This window comes from Gambusia affinis, linkage group LG19, assembly GCF_019740435.1.
Source record: "Gambusia affinis linkage group LG19, SWU_Gaff_1.0, whole genome shotgun sequence".
NCBI lineage: Eukaryota > Metazoa > Chordata > Actinopteri > Cyprinodontiformes > Poeciliidae > Gambusia > Gambusia affinis.
The window spans coordinates 11,559,084-11,583,937 of NC_057886.1; the positions used below are offsets into that span (position 1 = coordinate 11,559,084).

At 39.3% G+C, this 24,854-nt stretch overlaps 1 protein-coding gene across 1 annotated transcript in view; it reads left to right on the top strand.

The window, feature by feature from the left end:
• The first annotated feature begins 1,534 nt into the window (after window positions 1-1,534).
• fam20ca (FAM20C golgi associated secretory pathway kinase a) overlaps window positions 1,535-24,854 on the top strand; it is a 40,412-nt gene continuing 17,092 nt past the window's right edge. The window contains exons 1-3 of the mRNA XM_044101176.1: window positions 1,535-2,895; window positions 3,366-3,550; window positions 7,688-7,766. Of these exons, the coding sequence (XP_043957111.1) occupies window positions 2,351-2,895; window positions 3,366-3,550; window positions 7,688-7,766 (809 nt within the window). The 5' untranslated portion in view covers window positions 1,535-2,350. The remainder of the gene's footprint in view (window positions 2,896-3,365; window positions 3,551-7,687; window positions 7,767-24,854) is intronic.

A 24,854-nucleotide genomic window follows, 5' to 3' on the forward strand; every position in this document is an offset into this window, starting at 1 on the left:
ACTAAACCTCCACTGTTTTATTGACATTCCTCCAGTCGTTCATTCCTCAGGACCTTCTGGTCTGGAAAACAAACTGTATCATACAGTTTGTTATTATCCACTAAACCTAAGAGCCATTTGTGTAAACGTTACAAATAGAAAGCTTTCTAACTAATAATGATTGAAATATTACAGAATAAAGACTTATTCAGGCACTTTATTGACCTTGATTAAACAAGTGCCACAAACATCTATCACAGGCTAACACCAACTCCATCGTCAGTGTGTTTTATAAGTGCTACTTTGAGTATAAAGATTCTCTTGATTCATTTCTCGCTTGCTTTGTAATGGTGCACTTTTGGTTATGTTATTTAAAATGATTAAATTAACAAATCATCGCACACTTACGCTTTATAACAAAGAAAGACTAAGAAAGAACGAGAAAAAAAATGGAAAACAATACGTTGTCATTTTTGGCTTAACTGTTTGAAATTTAATTGTAATAATTATAACAAAACAAAAGAAAAAGATAGTTTCTCCATCACTATCATGACCAGTCTTTAAAACACACTCCTCTCCTTTAAGCTTTCAACTGACATCTTACTCGGTCAGTCAATGGTTTTGTTGTTTTTGCTGCTGGAAGCTCCTCTGCAGCCAAAAAGCTCTTCAATGGTTCTACTTGTGGGATTAACTCCCTTAAATTTCTCCTACAGAGGAAAACAGACAGTAAATCAGCTTCTGGGTTAACCTGTGCCCACGCTTTTACACAGCAGCCTCACATGCTCCAGTTTGCATGCTCACTGTCCTGGGCTGCTTTGAAACGTGTCAGATGCTGTTATTTGGTCTCCTTATGTTATGGTCAAATCAACTAGGAGAAATTGTCCATCAGCCACAACATAAAGGTTGTCCCATCATGCCTGTTTCAGTCCCCAAACTATAAGCTATTGAAACTTGTAAGGAGAACCAAAGAGACAAAAACATAAGAGAGAATTCAGTATTACGGATGATCTGTAGCAGTGGTTCTCAAACCTTCCAGTTTCTGAGTCAAAAATAAAAAAGAGCAACTTTTGACTTTCATTCTTCATAGAAGTATTGTCCTTGAGTTAGTTAAAAAGTTCAATAACTACAGGATTATCATCAACAGCTAAAATACTTATCAGTATGTTGATTTTATTTGTTTAAGCTCAGTTTTGTATCGTTTACTCCTGCGGATCCCGACCTAAATCTGGGTACTTAGGGAGACTCTGCCTAGAAAAACCTATAAATGTGGTCATAATTTTGTTAAATATTGTCTTATTTTAATGCTGATATTTCTCAAATGTTCACTCCAATAAAAGATTGATTTATCTCATAGCACTACAACTTTAAGAGTTGTAACATAATAGTTATTATACTAAAGTAATTAAATATTCAATGTCCAGAAATCTCACATTTAGAACCAATGGACTTAACCTGTAGGGAGGATATGGGGGGAATAAATAAAAAATTGGAAATCCGGAAGTTTCAGGTTGCTCCAACGCCCTCTGGCTGCACACTAGAGCGTTGCAGCCTTTCGGCTCCCGGAGCGTTTCATCCCTAAAGCTCGCCTTTCATGTCACAGTGGCGCTGCTTGTATGTGCGGGGACGCAGCCAATCTCTTCCTCATGACGCCACCGAGGCTGGGCTCAGATGTCTAAGATTTAACAGACCCACCCTGAATGAACACTTGGAGGGAGAGACAAGGTGGTGCTGAGAGGACAAAATCACGACCTGGATCGCAACACCTGCCAGGCAGCATCTGATTTCACTTCAACGACGCTCGCAGTAGGAAAAGAAGAAGTGGGGCAGCATCCGAGCATCTCGCCGATAACATCCTCTTTTTACGGAATGTTTTTCTTCTTCTTCTTCTTCTTCTTCTTCAAATTTTGGTCTTAGAAATTAACTGCAGATATCACTGGAAAGCGGATTAAGTGAAATCTACCTCTGCTGTGACTTTACATTTGAACAGAAAGCAGTTATGGCTCGTTTGATGTCTCACTCCGCGGTGGGAAGCAGGTTCAAGGAAGAGCATCGATGCGTTTAACGGGACCCTGCTCCTCTTTGTTACATCTTCTGAAACATTTATTCCCACCGCCGTCCTCCTGACACAAACATCCAGCTCAAGAAGGCAGCACATGAAGAGCGCTTTACATGCACCTGTCAGGACATGAAGATTTTGGACTACTGCAAATTAAATATGACTCCTAAATATGATGGGATTCCTAGCGCTTGTTGTGAGTAAAATGGTAATAGAAGATAGTTATATTGCTGCTTTCTCATAGCATTCCACTGTTGGACCACAAAAGCCTGATCTGTTTGTACGGAGACCAAATAAGATAGTGCATAAATAACCATGATATTGTTTCGTAAATTCAGAGTGTTGATCCTCATGGTGTTTTTAGTTGCGTGCACTCTGCACATCATGATAGACTTGCTGCCAAAGCTGGAGAAAAGAGCTGCCGGAGCGGACGGCGAGGAGGGCGGCTGCCAGTGCGCGCAGCACCCGGCCAGGGACTCTCAAGGCTGGGGGAAGCAGCGCGCCAGATCGGCCGCCGAGGCGGGCTGGCCTAACAAGCACACGCTGAGGATCTTGCAGGATTTCAGCAACGAGCCCAGCTCAAACCTCACGTCCCACTCGCTGGAAAAGAGCGCGGCGGGCGTGGACAGAGCCGGGGACTCCCGCGGGCGAACGGGACCGTCGGCAAAAGAGCACAAGCCTCTCATGGGTGACGCGAGCGTGGGTCGCACCGCCTCTGCCCAGGCTCTCTCTCGGTTGTCGGCTTTGTTTGAGCATCCCTTATACAAGGTTGACCTTCCTCCACTCACGGATGATGATACTTTGTTTAACGTCAACAATGATATCAGGTTTTATCCGAGAGCCACGGGAAACCAGGGATGGTAAGTTGAATATTCAGGAAAACTGTGATCAGTTCTTTATATGTCTAACTGTTAATGTAAGGAAGATGATGGTTATAGAGAAAATACTTAACTAATGTTAGTGTTTTTAAAGGGTCTATCTATCTATCTATCTATCTATCTATCTATCTATCTATCTATCTATCTATCTATCTATCTATCTATCTATCTATCTATCTATCTATCTATCTATCTATCTATCTATCTATCTATCTATCTATCTATCTATCTATCTATCTATCTATCTATCCTTCTGTCTGTCTATCTATCTATCTATCTATCTATCTATCTATAAGCCTTTATCTACATTTCTGCTGAATGAAAAACTTTCAGTCTCTGCATAGTCTTAGAAATGTTCCTCTACACATTTCTTTACACCATTAAACCTATGTGGTGACAAACTCCTGTTAAACATTGCCCTCCCCTCTCATTCTTACTCTATTGTCCCCCAGGCATAACGAGGAGGGGAACGAGGACGAAGACGACTTTTCTCCAACTGCTGAGGCGACAGCAGAATCCTACCCCAATTGGCTCCGTTTCCACATCGGGATCAACAGATACGAGCTGTACCCCAGGCACAGCCCCGTGCTGGACGCCCTGCTGAAAGACCTGGTCACTCAGCGGATCACCAGCGTTGGTGAGTCACTCAGACCGAGCCATGTTGTAGGGAATGGTGAGGCACAGCCAAGTTGGGCCAAGGCGGTGAATGTAGATTTCTTTATATACATATATACTTGGACATATTTGCTGGAGTATTATGGAATGTGCTTAATTTTCCTTCTCTGGATTGTATGGAAAAAGAAAATTAAAGAGTGTGGGAAATTTTTTTTTTATTTTTTTTGCTGAACTCCCCTGACTCTAGCTTCTTTCTGCCAATCGACTCTTAACCAGTTTCCCTCTCCCTGCTGAAGACAACCACTCCCACATCATAATGCTGCCACCATGTCTTTAGGGTTGATGTGCATTCAGTTTTAGCTGTCCATCCATCCATCCATCCATCCATCCATTTATCCATTTATTTTGGGTTGTTCCACACTTAAAGCCTGACTGCTGCAGAAATACCTGAGGTAAATATGTTTTAACTTTTGCATTTATTTGTCTAAAATGGCCAAAAAAATTAATTAACATGCAATGTATGTTGACATGCAACGTGCTGGGTCTCGGTGTTTGGTAGTCCATAAGTAGTAGTGGATAACAGGTCAAATTACAGCGATGTGGTGAAAATATGACATAATATGAGAGAGGTACATATTGGGAGAAGGTTTAACCCTGAGAAACTCAATCAGGTTATTTCAAGCTGGTTATCTTGCTTTTCAGTGTCCTTCTAAAAATGCCAATTGTAGCTTCTTTTTCCACCTGTGGTTTCTTACAATGTCTGCATAATATAATCATAACAGTATGGCAAGAATGGGGCGATGTCTTTCCTCTGTCTTTTGTTATAATTTTGTCATTGTTTGTCCATAAACTATTCTGCCTCTCTCCCAAACCCCACACTTAATATATTCCATTATTTTGAAAGGGCAGTGTAAGTCTTGTTTTTATTTATTCAGAACGCAGAAAAATGTATCTTTGATAAGATGACTGCAAAGATTTTTAGAAGCAATTCTCTAATTTAATACCTTTATGGTGATGAGTCCTTGCCCTCGATTAACCTACAAACAAATAGTCAAAACTCTTACATATTTTTATTTTTTGTTGTATTTGCAATTTAAATAGTTATAGAAAGACTACGTACATAGAAATTATAAATTTTTACAACATGCATTAAGTATATTTTTCATCTACAAATTTGAGCCAAATTCATACTGAGATGAGCTGCAGCTGTTTTCTTTTTTCTTTTTCTATTATAATCCTGCACTCTTTTGGATTATTATCTAGCAATTGTATTATTTTCATTTATACCCAAGCCTTTTTAAGCTATCTGCCTGGTCGTGGTCCCTCCATCTCGTTTGTCTGCCATAAAACCCTGTGTAATCTGTGTGTCTTCAGAAGCATGTTCAGCAGTGACCCACATTGTTGCAAACAGCCTTTATACTCATATCTGCTTGGCTGCAATAACAAAAACATATATGAGCTACATGGCATTAGAAAGCCTCCCTCGTCAGCATTTTCTTCCAAATGGTGCTTGTTTCTTTTTTCTCCTTTGTGTCTGTCTTTGCTGGGAAGCGTTTGTGGCCTTTTGTTCGGGATTCGGCTTAACTCATAAATCACACTCATGGAAGCACAAAGAGGCGCAGGTGAAGGTACGATGGATTTATCATCACGCTGCGGAGAATGGGGGGCAGTTTTGAATGCTTCAGGGGGGTGGGAGGCCTGTAGAACAAAAATGTGCTGGTAAATGTTATTGTAAATTCATGTCAGCGGAGATAACATCCAAAAAGAAACAATCACTTAAGCTATGCTCGGGGCTTTTTGCATGGGGGGGATTTCATTTAATATTCAAATTATGGCAACAATTGGAAGCTTGGCTTATAAGACTGAGGTCATAGCTTTCAATTTCTCCAGCGCACCAGGATCCAGCACTTCATGATTACATCAGGAGACTATCCACCCGACCTTGATTGAGTAAATATATTACATGTAGAGATGCATCAGACGTTTGCAGCTGATTTCCAATCTCAATTTTCTGTAAAGCTTTAACCTGCTGATACCAAGGCAATTCTAATTTCTGTCTAAGAGCTATAATACAGGACAATGTAAGAACATCAATTGAAATATTTTATTGCCCTCCTGTCATAGGCGGTCAGGAATTATTTTTATTAGGCAGAGAAGTGCTTTCACACAGAGCTGTACCTGTTAAACAGGGTTTTATTATATTCTCTTTTTTTCAAAGACTAAATTATTAATATGTTGATATTTAATAGCCGCTTCAGCTTCTGATGTTTGTAGTTAACACGGTGAGAGTGGCTAACGTAAAAACAGCAGTTTCAGTTTTTGATTTCCGATTCCCCAAATTCTGTCAACATTTCCAAAAACAGAGGTCGCATACAGAGGTCAAGAGCTAAAAAAAAAAAAATGAAACGCAGCAACTTTGATGTACTACATTCTCTCTTCCTGTCAGCTGCTGAATGTCTTGCTCTTTTGCAACCTGAAAGAATGACAGACGTATCTTATTATGTAATATAAAATATAACAAACAACTTTCTTTTAAATAGCTTCATCTGGTTGTTTTAAATAAAAATACCTCTCAACAAAGTTTTATTGGTCTTTTATGTATGCATGTATTTGCCACAAAAGTGAAAGTTTTTGTTATCTGTTGTATCATTTTGTAGATGTTTACTTCAAATCCAAACATTATTTTTACTTAGATTGCTAACTAGGATAAAAGCAACAAAAGGGGCCTGAACTCAAGAACTCTCATTATCACACTAGATGAGCCATACATGTGCATACTACATACAAATAAGAATAAAAACTATTTATGCTATTATTTTAAGTCTAAACTTTTGCCATAAACATAGGTATAATATTTATGCTTAAATCAGGACTTTGAACATTGAGCAACATGAAAATCCATTCTGTTGCTTCATGGTCTGTCTTAATTTTCAATGCTTCACTGATTCTAAAAATAGCTCAAATTGAGATGAGCTCCTCTGGACTGTGTCAACTTCAAAGAGTATGACCTGCTGGTGAGTTAAATAAGCATTTAGTGTTCTGATTTTTTAAATTTAGACTGGGCAGTCACCAGTCAGGGCTGATCAAGCTAGAAAACAGCAGATTTTGGTCACCAGGGTGCATCTTAATGTGTTATATGGCTTTAATCCCAGAATGTTTTCTTCAGAAGTAAAAAGGTGGAGCACCTGAGGTTATGTACTGCTGAGTGAAACAGTGTATATAAAAAAAATTAAATAATCCAGAAGCCTTTGAAAATGAGTCACAGCAAAACGAAAAAAGCTTGCCGGTGCTGAGTAGGATGGATTGAGACAGACCGAGCATAACAGAGAGGATGTGAATACAAGGATGACATATGCAAACAAAAAAAAGCAGAAGCAAGGAGAAAATAGAGAAACAAAATGTTAGAGCTCTCGAGACGACAGCACTAAGAGAGTCAGTAAACACAGAATACAACTGTATGCTCGTCCAACAATGTGGCGCACTACAGGGAGCTTACACTGATATTGGGGCTGGGCAGCGGCACCGTGTTTTGTAATGTGCTCAAGTTAATATGCTGTAATAAATGAGCAAATCCCCTCAAAAAGCGGGTCCATTGTGACAAGAAGACAAGGCGTTTTGGACTAGCTTGGCCTGGCGGTCCTTTTGTTTGAGTCAGAGGGAGGCAGGAAGCTCGCCGTCAGAATCCATCACCCCGTGGGAGACAACACGGATATGACTGATAGTCAGAGACATAAGCTTCCAGCGTACAGGAGGTCAGCGTGTCTGAGTGACAAAGGAAGTGGCTAATGTGCACGAGACGTCACGAGTGATCTGAGCAATCAATGGAGGCTTTCAGAGAAATGTCAAGCTATTGATCCTAAAAGGAGAAGGAAACTTCTCTGATTAATTCAGATCATTCTTTATTTGCAAGTTGTCACATTTGTTTTACATTGCACACAGCTTCAAAAACCTTAATTGTTTCTCTTTCATTACTCAGTGTCTGCTAAATTGTTTAACAGACACACAGATCTGTCGTGAATTCACACTAAGCTTCACTTTTAGCAAACGCAGAATCATCTGTGCAGATGTGATGCCGTCCCGCGTTAGTGTGTGCTTGCCTTTGTTTATGCTTTCAACGGTGTGATTTTATAGTCTAACATCGTTCTTGTTTTCTTTTCAGCCATGAAATCCGGAGGCACCCAGCTGAAGTTGATCATGACTTTCCAGAACTATGGACAAGCGCTGTTCAAGCCCATGAAGTAAGTAGAGCCAGAATGGCTAAAATGATTTAATAAGTACGCTACAGTCACCTGGATTTTTATAAACATTGGCCTTCCAAAAGTTTTCATACCCCTCACAACCTTTTTTTTTTTTTCATTTTGTCATAAATTTTAAGAGTAAAAATCTGAAAAGTGTGGTATGCAGTCGTAGCCAGCCATGTTGATATCACAGCACAGCTGAGGTTAGATGAAACTAAAATTATGGTCTATCATGTAGAATCCCATTAAAACACATTAAAATTCGTATCTGTAACATGACAAAATGTGAAAACACTCAAGGGGTGAATCCTGCAATCGTAGGTGAGTTGAACAAGGTAATAAGTACAATAAGTACTGAGTGCTGACACCGTCTCTGTTCACATAGATATCTCCCTCCTCTTCGTAAGTTTTTATTCTGACTGGGGAATCGCCTGTCTCCTTTTTAATTAACATCAACAGGCTTATGTGTTAATTAAAACGAGCATTGAGCCATCCCATAGTCGTCTTTGGGGAGGCTCGATGTGCCGGCAGAGGCGCATTGCTCTTGAAAAAGAAATACCTTTTAACTCTCTGCTGTCTTGAGTTTTTCCCCATGAATTCCCATGTCGGCACGGATAAACAGAGTCCAGGCCAACTGTGCGGCGATCAGAAGTAATTGCTCACAAGCCCAGTTTGATTGCTATGAAATGCAAAAAGGTTTTCTGCATGAGAGCCCCTGTGGAGAACATTAGATATGGGGAGTAAGAGGGAAAAGGAAAGAGGTAAAGCAATGAAGACATCCATGAGTATATGTGTGTATGTGCGTGCTTGTGTATGCATCTCCCTGCTCTAAGAGTTATGAGTGAAGCTCTGAAAGGTTCAAAATAACCTAGCTTGACAACTTGATCTTGGGATTGGCTTTGATGTTCTTTATTAATTCAAGAAGAGAAGAAAAACTTCATTGAACCAGCCAGAGCTGGCCCCAGGCATAAGCAAACTAAACTACTGCTTTGAGCCCCCAATCCAAAAGCAGGTGCCCCCATAAGATTCTCAAAAAAGTCCCAGGAGTTGTTTTGTTTTTGGTTGCATTGAGGGCTTCAATGACTGGGAAAACTTTTTAAATCTGCTCCAGTGTTTAGAAAACCACATGGTCTAGAAAAGTCTTAATTTAAATAGATTAACAGTAATATGTAAATCAAGGTTTAAAGGTTGCCTATTGCTAATTGGTGTTGACCCGGTAACTGTATCAGGGTACACCAAGAGCTTCAAACATTTAAAATTTCAAACCCACTCGAATTTTTCACTTCCTTAAGTCCACGCTAAAGTAGTTGTCAGAGTGAGCATAGAGTGATGTAATGCTTTCGCTCCTTCACTTGTTGCTGCACTTTGCCTATGAGGTGGTTAAAAGAAAGCGACTACTTTTGCATGTTGTCTTAAATGTACAATGTTCACACACTTAAACAGAGTGGCTGGTTGCCTGAAACTGGGATCCCAAATCAAATTCTGCTTGGGGCTCCACTCAACATTGAGCCTGCCTTAAAAAAACAGCCAAAGTGACATTACATCAAAGTGGCCTGATGGAGTCAGACACAGTTTGTCAGATTAATACTATTTTGAGAACAAATGCATGAATGTAGAGACGTTCTTGCAGGAAATGTTTTGCGTTTATTCTGAGCGGTGGTTCCTGAATACGCAGAACTCCTCAGAAATATGGTGAAATGGTGGCCCCTAAATAGGGCTCAGACTGTGACAACTAACAGCACAACAGTCGATGCTGTACTATAACGTCCATGAATGCAAAACTTTTTTGTCAACAACAACACCCGGCAGGCACCATCAGCGTAGTCACATCTGACAAGAACAAAGATCACCCTAGGTTTGTGCATGTCTGTGTGGGTGATTCACAGGCAATCGGACGATACAAGTATGAGTTGAAGAGGAGTGTAACTTTGGTGGCAGGCAAGAAAACAAAAGAGAACTGCAGGGTTTGTTGAAGTCCTGGGGTGGTTCTGAGTGTAGAGTTTGGTATTAAACAGCATTATTAATGGCCATGTTCATTTTTGTGAAGCAGTTGAATCTCTTTGGTGCATTATGAAGATGCATTTGCAATGCTGAAATGTGATCTGTTACAAGAAAAAGTCAACTTCAAACAGAATTGTAATGTAGAGGTTAAATGACTGAGTACAATAAATGCTATCGTAAAGCTCAAATTACCACAGGACTGATTGAATGAAGAATTCTGCATTTAAATTGGAAATGAAAAGCTCTGGTTTCTTACTTTAGACATGACCGAAGCTGTCTTTCTCAGATACTGCTGGAAACCGTTTTGACAGTAATTACATGTCAGTTTCTGAACCACGAGCTACAGATTCCTGCAGCTCTTTGTTTGGCCTGTCATATTTTATTCAGGCTTCTTGCTTTGACTGTCACAGTCATCTGTCTGCAGTGTGTACAGATATTATACAAAACTCCTCGGAGCAAAATTACTGCAATAAAGACCTTTCTGAAAAACAAATCCTTAAGAAAAAAAACAACAACTTTTCTTCCGTTGTTGTTAAAGAATACACTGAGCTTTTGTTGTTCCTGTCATACTGATCCAACCTTCACTTATTTTAGGAATTGTAGGGATAGCTGTGGTTCAGAGCATCCTTGTAAAGCAGTGTTTGTGTTGACCCATTCTGCTGTACAGCATCAAGTGTTGCTTCAGAGAGGGTTTGATGTTTCAGGCCTTCTTTGAGGTGGATGCAAAACTCTACAAAGCCATAAGCCTGGAGTCTACAGTGCACAAGTTGACAGCCAACTCCACAAGATGTCTTCCCTGTAGAGCCTTCAGAAAGTATTTGAAGCTTTGTTTTATCTGGCTTGCTAACTTTTTGACTGAAAGTTTGAGCCCACTTTTGAAGAACAATCATTTAGATTATGAAGTACATCCTCACCCACCAAAAACAGTCTCTTCATGTGAAACCATTTTTGCTACAAGGTGATGGTTTAATTGGTTCTGATTGTTGAGACCCAAACACAGTTCATGCCATGACGATGACAAAATGGGCAAAGTCAACTACCAGAACATGAAGATGATGGCGTGTGGTGTTTGTGAGCATAAAGTTTATCTATCAAGAAAATTCGATTTTTGCATTTTATAGAGATCCTTTGTCAATATAAAAACTCTCCTGATGTCTTTTGATTGCTATCAGTAAATTCATAAATGCCTCTTCCTCTGCATATTTACCAATTATAATAAGCAAAGTCAGCAGCTCATGTTTTTTTTTATCAAAGTTTGAACCAAATGAATGAAAGACTGTGTATCTGATTTTAGTTTCTCTTCTAAACAAGACGTGTATAGCACTGGAAATCAAAGAACTTTTTTGTGAGAAACCTAAGAAGTTGTCGTTGGAACAAGGCTTTGGTAGTTATATTACTATGAAGCTGTTAAACTATAATGGTGTAATATGGACTGATATACGGAGAAAAGTTACATTTTAACCTACTTTAATTCTGTGTCCACTAGGCTTGCCACACTGAACTTTTCAATCCCTAAGTGAAATGCTAGTTTGTTAGATCTCCAGCACTGCTTCCCAGACAATATTTCACCTAATTTCCTTCTTCTCAAAGCTAAAAAAAAACTTTATAAACCATCACATTTGTGCTGGATGCTTTACTACAAGACCAAACACAATAGATTAGGTGTCTTAACCAAAGCAGAGCATATAAGATGGCTGTATCTTGAGATAATCAGAGGCTGTCAAAGACTGAGGAAGAAGTGGCATCTGAACAGAGAAGAAACAGATTTAGGAAGACATTTGAGAAGTAGTTAAACCCCAGAGGGCTGTAGCACTGCCAACCTGTCAGGGAACTGGGTCTTCCAGCTGGAGCCAGGTCACAGACCAAGCAGAGCCCCTCCCTATGCCAGATCTTTGTGTCTGTCTGGCTCATGTTTCTTTTGCCTATCTGTCTCTGCCAAAATCCTGGTTTTAGTGTGCATGCAGGACCTTAATGTTCATGTTCACTCTAAATGGATTTGTCAGATGGCAGGTGGAGAGGTTGAGGAAGGAGGTGTAGACCTCTGGTATGTAAAGTACAGGCATGTTTTCACTCCTTCTTTGTGTTTTTGTATATTTCTGTTGTTCAAAATAGCTTGTGTATTACATGATTCCTTGAAAGGGATTTCTTTACTGATGCTGCCTTTCTGTCATCAGCTGTAAAATTAATGCATGTAGCAGAGTTCATTGTGTACGCACACCTGACATACAGCACAGGTACATAGGACACGCATGGCAAACCCTTAATACCACAGGAAATCTAAATGCATCATCTACAGAAACCGAATCAGTTTTGACATGCTTGAGCTCTTTGTATTTGTGTCTACTCTGAAATCTAATAGCTGCGACAAAGAGCCAATTTTCTTTATCATCTTCAGACAGTTTGTGAGCAGGCACGTTTATTGTAGCCCATTGTTATATAAGGCTGCCCCCTTGGTTCAGTTATAGCATCTTTCTCAAAGGTATTCATGGTGTATTAAGTTATTAAATAAGGAGAACAAGCCCTTCTTTGTCTGAAACAATGAAAGGTTAGTGACTTTATTATGAATTTTAATGCTTTGTTTGAAAAGCATGGGATTTTTTATCTGCTGAGAGGACAATAAATATTGCTACAATGTAAAAACTTTGGTTACACAGATATGAAGGCCTTATAAAGTTGCTCAAATGACAAGCAAGCCTGGGCCAATTGAAAAATTGTGTTGCAGTTGAAAAAAGATACAACTTACCATTAATTTGCTTAAATAGCTGGCTTCCTTAATATTGACCTTTTGTAGCTTTCTATCCCTATGGAGGGAGTGAATGACCTTCTGCTGGATAATTACCTTCCCCGTGATTGCCCTCCTTAAAGCTTTTCTGTACATCCAAGTAACTTCACATTGAATTGCGATGCACCTGCATTTTTGATGCATGTGAAGTGAAAAACGCTCCTGACATCTTACATTTCGAGTTGTTTTTCCTCTGCTGCTCCCATCTCTCAAGTTCTTCTCAAGGACCATCGCAGCTCCGCCGGCTATCATAAGTTAGACACGGTTTTAGGAGCTGCTGTCTGAACGCAATGTTAAATGTATGCATGATCACAGATGAGTCACATTACTATAGACAGCTGTTCGTGCAGCTGCTGTGCACACACATGTAGAAATACACACATACAAGCTGCAAAGAGACATTCTCTGTGAAGGTTACAGAGTTTGTGCACCCTCTGTCACCCACAACTGGTGCCGGGAAATGCACGAACCGCGAGCCAAGTTGCAGCTGTAGCCGCTCACTCAGAGCGCCCGCTCTGGGCATGAGGTGACGACTTCAAACCCACACTCTGGATATGACCACAAAGGAACACCAGCTTGTTTGCTCCAAACCACACACACAATTTAATCCTGATTATTTTTCCTGCGACAAGTCAAAAAGCCTTGAAGATCTGTATTAGCAACCTAATTCAAGATGGTTTTCACCCAGCTTGTTGTGCAAAAAGCTCTAGCCGGACTGTCACATCCATCTCTCTCCTTATTTGCTGCTTGCGTACAGCTCTACTCTTGGATTTCTTGCAGCTCAATCAGCCTCTCAATCTAAAATGTGCTCGTCAGGGAAAGAGTCTTCGGCTTGTCTGCAGCCTCTGCTTTTGCTGCCTTGGCTGCCAGGGGGACGGAGCAGCACCTCAGGATGCCAGGCAATTTCTCTGACCTGGCTGTTCCAATCAATGGCAATCTGCAGAGAGCAGGTGTGGCTCATTCATGAGTGGGAAGAGATGAAGGAGGCAATAAATTTCAAGTGAAGGGGGTTTGCTTGTCTGTGCGCCTGTAGCATGTTAGTTTCACTGCTTTAGATGGGGAAACATTCACGTTCATATTTCTAATAATTTTGTGACCAGATCACTTCGTTTTTGAAACTAATGATGTGTTGATTTGTAAATAATACGGCTAATGAAGGATAATGTTCAAAATTTCTTCAATTTGTGTTGTTAAAAGTCAATCTGACTTGCAGTTTAACGGAGCCTTGCAGTGCCGTAAAACATTCCTTAATGAATCCAGTGGACAGTTTGATTGCGCTGTTATTTTACTTGTTTACAGTTGGGCATTTAAGACACGTCAAGTTTATTTGTATAGTTTATTTATTTGTACATTTCAGCAACAAGGCAGTTCAAAGTGCTTCACGTGATTTAGGAGTAGAAATAGCTTTTGAAATATTAAAACTCATATCTTTAGGTAGTAAACATAACGAGGCAGGTAAACTGTTTATTTAGATGATGAAACTTAGGCTGATTCTAATACCCAGTGAGGTAGAGCTGAATAAGGTTGTACAGTGTTTTGAGCAAAACTTTACAGCTCATATCCTGCAACATATTGCCCATTTATTGCCTTATCTGTCATTTCGATCAGACTCTGTCATCTAATGGCTCTGTGGTTTAAACACATGGAAAACAAGAAATAATTAAAATACATAATTATTTCACCACCCTGGTCCTCAGGGCACACAATGTGTGTTCTAGGTGTTTTCCTTCTGCCATAAATCTGCCTTAAATAAATCCTTGATTAACAGGTCTCTGCAGCTGCAGATTGAACAACATGCTGAGGTTGTTCAATCATTTGAAGTAGGTATGCTGGAGTAGAGACACATTTAAAATGCGAAGGACTGTGGACCCTGAGGACCATGCAGAAACACCGATAGAGATTATAGCTTTCATCAGAGTAGCAAATCATACTGTTTTGCTTTTACATTGTAAACATATTTGTTTCTCTTTTTTTGACACAACATTGCACCATTAGGTATGTGCTCTGAGAATCAAGCAGAAAAACCCAGCCTAAGGCACATGCAAACTGAGTAGCTGTGAACCAGAACATGTGTCTTACTTGGTAGCTTTCACCCTCTCAAGTTAAATGTAAATTTATATTCAAAGTGCTCTCAGCATCAAAACAATTTTTGTAAATTGATTTTAACTGATTTCAATGTTTTATAAAAAAAAAATAAAAATCTACAGGAAGAATTAAGAAAAACAACAGAGTATTACAGATGTAACACTGGGTTTTATTCATATCTCATACAAGAAAATATATTATTAAGGAGATAAATTTTCACAGTTATGGCAGTTAGCACCATTGGGACCATCATTTGTCATTTCTTTGTATTATAGCGCAAAGGCCTAAATCTTCAACACTTGATGTCTCGTGTGCTGGTCATTACAGGAGCTTTACTGCATGCTAGGGAGGCAAATCAACCATTTTAAACATGTATGTAGGACCCTTGTCCTACATACATGTTTAAGCATGTATGTAGGACAATATGCATGTGTAAGCATATAAACTACAGAACCTTAGCCATAGAGAGCCTTGCTCGAAATGTTGATCCTTGCATCAATTTTGGGATTTCCATAAGCCCAGAAATTCTAAACGTTTTTGGCACAACTCCCAAGACGCATAAAGAAGCTCAGAGGTCTGCTAAATAAAGCCTTCTGAAACGCATTTTGGCTTGTGGCCTTCACGATGATCATAAGCTGTCAAACCTTCTGAAATCCAGCATGTTTTATGTGACAGTAGCTCAAAAGGATAAAAAAGAACAACTTTGCTTTATTGTGTAAAGCCTTCCTGTTATCTGCTTCCAATCTTGTTCTCCTCTCCAGCCTCAATGAAACCACAGACCTGTCTTTTAAAAAGCCATTATAACAGTAGACGTATTATGCACAAACATTCAAACATAGATGATATTAATTTGGGATTAGTTGACCTGTAGTGACAAGCAGTAGTTGGCTCCTTAATTTCAATTCTATTCAGGATTCCTTATTTGCCTGGAACTTCTCCACAAGCGAACAAAATCTCAGGAAGCTAGTTTATCATCTGCTATCAAGCAATATTTCCATTGTTCTCTCCTCTATCTTGTACTTCTAATGGTCTTTCTCATTCACATACTCAGGCGCACATATATTGTATTCTAGTCTGAGGCATCCTCAACATCTGTTTCTCCTGCAGCTTTGTACTTGGACTCAGGCTGCCAGCCCCAGCAGCGCTTCTCCAGGCTCAAAGCGCTGCTGACTCCCTCCTTAGGTCTTTAAGATTAATTTGAGTTTTAAGCCGCTCTAATGTGGATGAGGCTTGCTCATCTCACAGCACCTCCTTCTCCCCCACCCTCTCTCTGCTCTCATCTTTCATCCCTTCTTCTCCCCACTCAATTCTATTTGTTCCATCAAAAACTTTTGTGTAATGCCGCCTGAGGCTGATACCTTTGTAAAAGTCGGCATTTTCAACACAGCCTTCTGCCACAAAGTTGGTTTCCAGTATTTTTCTTTTTACCTCTCCTTGTTCTTCACTGTATATGTTTCCTATTTCAGGCAACCATGTAGACAAAGTCTTTTAATAAAATTCTCATATTTGTGTTACTTGTGTGTGTATGCGTGTGTGAATGTGTGTTTGCTTAGTGCAATCCAAGTGTGTGGGCGCCCTGACCTCTTGTGGGCTCTTGTGAGATGAGCCAGTTAATTAGTGCTCAGTTAACAGTCATAAAACCAGCCACATCGAGTGGTCTGTCATATCTGCATGTTCATCGTCACACACAAACAAACACACACACACACGCAGTTTGAATTGATAATTTGCGTGGCAGAACTTCAGCATGAGATGCTTTAATTGAAGTGTCAGTCATCTTCCTTCGTTCTGCGCATTATCTTATTATGTGTCACCATGTGTGTGTGTGCGCGTGTGTGTGTGTGCTTGGGGAGTTGCAAAACTTCTGAATCTGCAAAAATTAGTCATTTTGTATCAGTCACATGAGTAATGATTATGAGTGCTGTTTGTGTCATCATCCCGTTCCTATTTTCTTTATCTTCTTGGCTTCTATTCCTGGTTCCGGTTGACAGAAGAGTTTCTGGCGCTGAATGTACCTGTTTGTCATCTTAAATCTCAAATAACTTTTGTTTTTTGACAGCTGCACTCAGACACAGACTCGCTGAGGGCTGTCTTATTTTAGACTCTCCTCTTATCCTTCTCACACACTTGTCTCATTAATGTTTCACCCGGTCGATTCCCGAGGATGAGTTGTGTTTTTTTATCGCCATCCCCACCCTCTTCTCAACCTTTGCTGTCCATGCTCCTTCCTGTCTCCACCTCCCATCCATACTTCCTTTCGGGTGCTTTTGTTTGATTCACCGAGGCGGCGCTAATCCCGGCTTGTCACTCTCTGCCTCTCAGCTCTGTATTTTTAGATCCTCGCTGTTTTCGCTCTTGATTTAACAAAGTGTTTATGCACTCACAGTATACTATGACAGAGCTGGGAATAGCCTTAGCGTAAAGTAATTAAATGACAGCGGAAGATACTATAAGTGCTCGGAATGATGCTCATGATACAACAATATGACCATCATGATTACATCGCTGTCATTATTGCCATCATCAGGACTCTAATTATAGGCATGCATTATCCACAAATTCTCATTACTAAGCCAAATGTACATGAATCTCTAAAAAATGAACTTATAATTGTAACGTTTTGTGTTAGGACATTAAAGAAATGATATGGTCTCCAACAAATTTGAAAGTTATTCAGTTTAATTTAAAAAGCTTACCGTTTGCAGGTTTGACGCATACAGCTGTTGATACAACACTGTGATTTTTGAAAAAGGAGTTACTACAGTTCATCAACCTAGGAGTATTTGTCATAGTTTTAGTCGACAATTAACACTAATTACTACTAAATGTTGCTCAGCAAGCCGCTGAATTGTAGTCAGGCTTTGTTTTTAGCACAGAGAATTTCCATTTTGGCATAGTCTTCATTTAATAAATTGTGAAATATCGGATTTTGATCAGATTCCAATGTCTTTAGAATCTGGGAAAGATTTTATCTTTATATGTGAAACCCCAGAACTTACAGGGCACTTACTTTTACTTTTCCCATAATGGATTTGATCTTACTAAATATCTCTTAAGTGCAGCTAAATGTGAATATTTAAAACGCCAGTAGAAAGTAACAAGGTGTGTAACAAGATCTCACAATATTAAAAAAAATTACAATATTTTTTGCTGAGGTGACTGCTAGCTTACAAGTACTATACAGCTGCGGTCAGCGTGGCGTTGCCTGATAACGTTGTATTAGAAGATGCCCCAACTACCTTTAAATGATTGTTTGACAGCATTTTGGGTTTCCAGTAGGAACTGTTAATGGCGACAGAGTAACAGACAAGACATGATCAATATGTAAACATCGCTATAACAACTAATGGTTGGATGTGGGGGTGTGTTGAGCTACATCACGAACACAGTGGTCGTTACCAGTAGCAACTGGTAAATGGTAAACGTTGTACTGGAAGAAGACACCAGCTTGTTGAATCTTTGACTTTTCTTTGTAAGCAGTATTAAAATCTTGTACTGTATCATTTTCATTAACTCTGTATCATGTCTCATCTTATATTGTGAGTTTTTGATATCGTTACTTCCTTAGTGGAAAGATCTCTAAGATTTAGAGCATTTTAACTGGTTGTTGTGAAATATGAAACCTACCTAGGAAATATTTTTCATAGGTTGTATCTCAGCGATTATTTGCAATTAGCTTTGTTTTTATGATTTTAACTTTTTATATGTGCTTCACCTTGCTTCACCTTGCCAAACTCTGTCTCTACTCATTCTTTACTATACTCATTTTTGCATTTCTGTGTGCTTTTTTGGCAGCTAAACTGCACTTGCTATTGCTTTGTGTGGGTCTGTTGCTTTCTTCCATATCATATGATTATGGTTTTAAATCCTAAATGTGTATTCCTAAACTTCCCACTCCAAGTTCCACATTTGAATGGAATGGAAAAAACTTACTATATACAGCTTAAATGAGTATTTATCTAAAATACCAGGAAAAGCAGGCCAAGTTTTGCCTTGGATAAAAATATCTAATTTGAGCAAGCATAGCTGCTGAAATGATGGAAGATTTCCCTAGGTAGGTATTTTAAATTAGAATTCAGAAGGTTGATACCCATCCTTTAAAATGGTTTGATTATTCCTTATCTATGATTAGGAAACTTGCATTTTTGCAGTAAGCCTAAGAAAATATGACTTCTTATTATGGGGCCCGAAATATTGCTATTGAGCCTTTCTGAAAGGAAAATGTGTGTGATCAGTTAAACAGAGACAAAAATTGGACTATTATCTTTGTCATCACAGCTGTAACTGCATAAATAACTGCATACACCTGCTTCATTCTCCCTTGTCACCAAGTCTCAATAAAAGGACCGCACACACCGCACAGTCCGTAAAACTGAGTGGCATCATTATTGAACAACCTTTTCCAGGTAGATCTGCCGCAGCCCTGCTGAATGTCTGTCTGAGCTGCATGAATGAACCAGTTCTTCAGCAGAGAGAATGAGAGAAAGCATTGTAACTCTGTAAAACTCTGGCTCTTTATAATAGCTATGCAAAGGTTAATACATCCATTGTGAGCCAGGCCTGTGCCTGTCTAAGCCTGTCCCGTGCAAGGTGGTAATTAGGATGTGTGTGACTCCCCAGTCCCCTCTGACAAAGGCCAGTAGAAGAGGAGGAAAATGCGTTCATTGTTTACCAATTAAACCAGAGGAGAGGAGCGGGGTTTGCTTTGGCTTTGCCCATTGTCAGGGCAGGATGTGGGAGGGTCTGTATTCTCCAGGTCTGATATCACCAGGATGGGGAAGCAGGAACCTGATCCAGGGGTTTCCCTGAGTTGCCCCTCCTCTTCCTGCCCTTCTTTTGGTAGCTGTACGTAGAAGTGATGCAAACAGAGGATTCTCTGTCCTGGTTCAGAGGCCCTCAATTTTGCCACGGACATAAAGGTCATTCTTCTCTCCATCTATCCTCTGCCAGAGGATAGATGGAGAGAAGAGATATATATTAAAAAAGAGCTGAAATCATGGATGTGTAAAAATGTCATACTGATATGTGGGGAATGCGTAGCTAACAGGGTGAGGATGTTGTCAAATAGCGGCTTCTGAACCACATCAGGCCCAAAACCTCAATCCAGCCTTAGTTAGAGGGAGTCTTTGTTCAGCCCTTTTCAGTCCATCATCCAAACATGATCAGGGTTTGGCATAGTCCTTCCACCTTTCACATGTCGATGAGCCTCTTAGCAAGGCATTTAACCCCAAGTTGCCGACTGATCTCTGTATGAGTGTATACTGAGTTTATGACCTGGTGAAACTTTTGAAAGCCAGAGTTCACTTTATTTAACTGTAGTGCAACAGGATTGTGGTTATGTTCTTATCATACCAGACACAAGGATGAAACAATTGAATTCCACAAAGCTTTACAATGCTCTCTTACCAGGTGCTCTGGGGAACAACCAATAAGGATTATAATGCATTTTTCAAATGCAATGGACTCTTTGACAGAGTTCATGCAGTACTGCCTTTTTGAAATTTGATCCAACTTTTAATTAACTTTCTTCTATTCAGATCAATTATATCATGGCAGAATTTTTGATTCACAGTCAAACATCTTGAGATTTGTAAGAAATTAATTGTGGTTTTGGTGGGAAGTCAGTTGTTCCACATACTCATTAACTTGATTTATCCACCAATGCACTGGACGCATCCCATCCCACTTAGCTCTTACACAAGCATAAATGCAACTCCGGAAACTGTTTTTCCAGACCTTTCACCACTTTGCCCTTTGCCACCGTCACCCACTCATGACCACAATGACATCTCTCAGCCACCACTTAGCCTCTGATAGATGGTTTCTATTTAGGAATGGCATCTGGCCTCGAACCACAGAGCACAACAAGCTTGTTGACAGATCTAAATAGAAAAGTTCATTTATGGAGGAAACAAAGCTCAATTTGGGGTCCTGGCACAAAAAATAGCTTTCCAGAGGGGTCTTTCGATTGCTTTCTGGGCGAAAGTATCAAAGCTTTGAGTTTTATTTAGTTAAGTTTCATGTTGCTTTACTCAATCCATTTTGGAGACAAAAAAGCCGTCCTAAAACTATCTGACAGCCTGGTAAACCTAAACTTTTCACTCTCTGAGCTGCTTCCTGCTGGAGTGTGTACATTTTAGCAATGAAAACCACAGGGTTTTCTAACTCAAATAAATGTTTTCAAAAATGACCAAATACTTCATTTTTGAGCAGTTGGCCAATTGTTCCAACAGCTTTATTGAAATATATTGGGAGAATATAAACACTCCTAGAATAATGTCTTCAGCAATGATGGAGTTGCTTTTGTGGGCCTGTTTATTTTTGCTCGTGAATGCAATCATCTTTTGTGCCTAATGGTCACTGTGGTGAGTTCAGAAAGGAAATCAGAAGGAGGATGAATGGAAACTAAGGAAGAAAAGGAAATGGGTGCAGGCCGATGGGTTGGCATTGCGGACACAAGACTGTCAAGTATATACTTAAAGGATCTTGAGGAATAATTCTTGTTTCTTTAGCCAAATGTACTAAGTGTAAAACTACCACAAAATGTGGCATTCATATCCTGTTTTGGGTCACATCTAAGAAATTCTTTTAAAAAACACTTCAACATGGAATTAGGGATGCAATGTGACTGATATTTAAACTCCACAGACAAGTTTGGCTTCCCTCTGTTGGATGAAAAGAAACAGCTTTCAGATTTGAACTAAAAATAAATCATTCACTTCCTATATCACCGCCAGGCACGGAGATGTGCTGGACGTTCTCTCTGACAAAATGACTGACACTCTTGCAAAAATAGGAAGTTTAATGCTGTTAATATTTTAAGCAGTTAATATAGAGTTAAATAACACATAACCTATCCCCATTGGCATGGAAAATGTAAAATTCTGTGAAGTTTACATTTCAATAGAAATAATAATTCACCCCTGAAACCACTGAACAAGTCTCTTATATAAAGTCCTACTAATTTAGTAGTAATACGTAAAACTATATTTCCATATTCTCCTCCCAACAACTTCCAGTGATGCAACTTTTTAAATAAATCTCTGGTGTCATGAGTGTTTTATTCTATGTATGTAAAGAACAAAAAGGTGTGTATTTGTACAGTATGTCTATGTGAACAATGAATTAACATGACAAAACAATTCACTTTGAGTGAAAAGCAATGTCCTATATTCTTGTTATTATGTGTAAACTTAAATTGTGCTACTAATGGCTAACAAACTTTCAGTAAACATTGCAAAACAGCAGGTTAAATGTAAAGGTTAACGTAATGACCAAAACAGATCTTGAATCTTACAGTTTTATGACTCCCACATCATAAAACTCCATGAATGAAACAATACATTTTCTCTACCATTGAGAAACTCAACTGTTCTTGGGTGATGCAACAGAACACGACTGGCAGATCCTCCTTTAATGGTTCTGGATTGGTCACCCACTTTTGATGCATTGAAACTATTCTGCAAAGAAGAGTGGGTCAAGATGATCACAAAACACATGATGCCTGGAAATATCTGAGAGCTGGCAACGTGTTTCCACTGCTGCCCTTGAAAAAAAGCACTGCACATCGTTCTGTCTAAAAGTTTAATATCTTATAGCAGACCTAAGGTGCAAACTCTCTTTTTAACTAAAGACTAAGAGAAAGAACATTGCTCAAGAAAAAAAAAACATGTGTCTGTCTGTGCATTTCTTATCTTTGTGTTGAGATAATAGAATTGCTTTCATTGAGACATCTTGAGATGCTCACCACACCGATGGGCAAAGATAAGGGAGGTCTGACTAACTCTTCTGGGCACAAGCCACATGCACTCAATGAACTGGCTGAGAAGGAGTGTTCTTGTACACTATAATGCATGTGTTGTAATGGGACAATATGGAATGTTTCTAATATTAGAACTATTTAATTTATACACGATTTATTCTTCAAACTGCTTTGAAGGTTGGACTTCCTTGCTGTGCTTCCTAGAGAGAACTCTGCAAATTACAGAAGGGAATTTACTGGAGTTTACAGAAGTATCCTTACTATCTGCCCTTTCCAGAGAATAAAGAAAAGTCTGCTGCTAACCCTGCACATTCTCAACCTTACTGACACGCTCAAACTGGGATTTTTCTTCTTTTTCCCAATGGCTGCAGCTTACAAGTTGAGCTAAATACCACGGCTTCTTTCACAGCCTCTGTGACATGAAGACTGGTGCTAATGCTCAGTTTGGATTGCAGCTATAAACAAAACCTTTTCACACACATGAAAGAGGGAGAGCTCTTTAAATCACCACAGATCCTTGCAGGCGGAGAGATTTTAAGTTTGTTTTCCATTATCGAGGTAAAGTTGGCCTTCACAAAGAATGATGATCTCTTGTTTGCCCTGTAAGGTCCCAAATGTGTCAGGGTGGAGCCATCCTATGCTATTTTCCCACATAATTAGGTTTACAGCTGAGATTTGGGTACTTTGAAACTTTATTCCTGTACTTTTTCTCATCCCCTGGTTCCTGTTATGAATTCTTGAGTTGTGAATGATGGAGACAACTGTTTGAGTGCAAAGCAGTGTAAGTACTCTGTCTTGTTACCCCTCCTGTGGTCCTTGTCCTGGGAGGTGATGAAGCCTTGGGCTTGAAAACCTTTTTCTCATCCTAAAACAACCCATCCTTCAACTCCTGTGGCAGCTGATAAGAACCCTGCCTGCTCTCCCCTTTGATCTCATCTCTGGAACAGAGTTGACCTTTATACTTCTCATAAGTAGACGTAATAACAGATATTTTAAATCATTACAGAATTATTATTCTACTACAGATGGATAGCCATCATCGTGTGGTCACCTAATATTTATTATTTATGGCAAGTCTGATTCTCCAAATAAAAAAATCACAGTTTGATTTAGTGATTATACGTCAGGTAGAGGAAAAATTAAACATTTAACTAGAAACAATAGTCTTATCCCAGTTGCTTCAACTGGGATAAGAAAAAGAGCAGACAAGGTCTGCCTTGATCACTCAGAGAACCAGTAATTTCTGGCTAAACTGCACGATTCGTTATTATAGTATGCATGGAAACCAGCATTCACTCACCCAATCTGAAAATAGGATAATGATGATTCTGTGTAAACTTATGACTGGAACTCTACGCAGTTCATCCGATCCCTTCTGAAACAGACTTAATGCAGATTTTGACTATGTATAAAAACCAAGATAACAAGAAAATCTTCACATGGCCTGACCTCAGTGTCACATTTCACGGCTTATTGTTATAAATATTCTCATGCTTGTGCTTTCTGACATTAAATCACTGTTGACCCAAGAATACCCTTGACATTTTGTGCGCTCTGCATAATTCAGAGTTCAGATTGTGTGCTAAGCCTGCTGTGAATCTCGCACTCTAAAGGATTGGCTCAGACTATTGAAAACAGTTAATCCACTGTGTGAATGTGGATATGTAAATATAACAAAGTATGGCTCCGTGTTGCTGGAACACTTCCGATTGTTGGGGATAAAAACGATGTGTATTTGTTGTGGGCGATGGTGTGGGAGAGAAAGACAAAAGAAGTAGCTGCAAACATTAAGACTTGCCTTTCTTTGAGTATATAATCCCTTTCAGTGAATACACTCAACATATATTTACCACATACATTATTCCAATATATGAACCTGCACTAATCATATCATTCTCTGCAGCATCATCAAAACCGTCGCTTTCTAACTTATACCATGCATGTATAGGAGCTCTGCGGAAATGAGTCCCCTTCTATCTATCTTCAGTGCTATGAATGCTAAATAGCTGAAATAGTTTTTCATAAGTGAGTCAAAACAGCTGCAGACAGGGAAACTACATAACTTTGCAATGTTTAATACCCCAAGTATCCAATTAAGATATAAATATGAGCAACTATTGCATCACTAAACCTCAATCAAAGTCTCTTGTGAATATTCTGAATGGACAAAATGCATGCTGTTTAGTCATCAACCTTTATTCCATTCATTCAAGAAGGCTATCATTTGAGAGCAGATCTAAAAGCAAGTCACTAGTAAATACATTTTTAGTAACAAGCTCAATTGAGTTATTTCAACATGGAAACATAAGGATGCATTCAGTGAAATTGGGCTTTGTGGAATAGAATATAGCACAGCAACACTAATGAGATTTCCTGCTTTCGCATACATATTTAAAAATGTGACTCAGTTCTGCACAGTAACTGCAGGTTTTAAGCATTTTGCACTTTTGAGGCATAA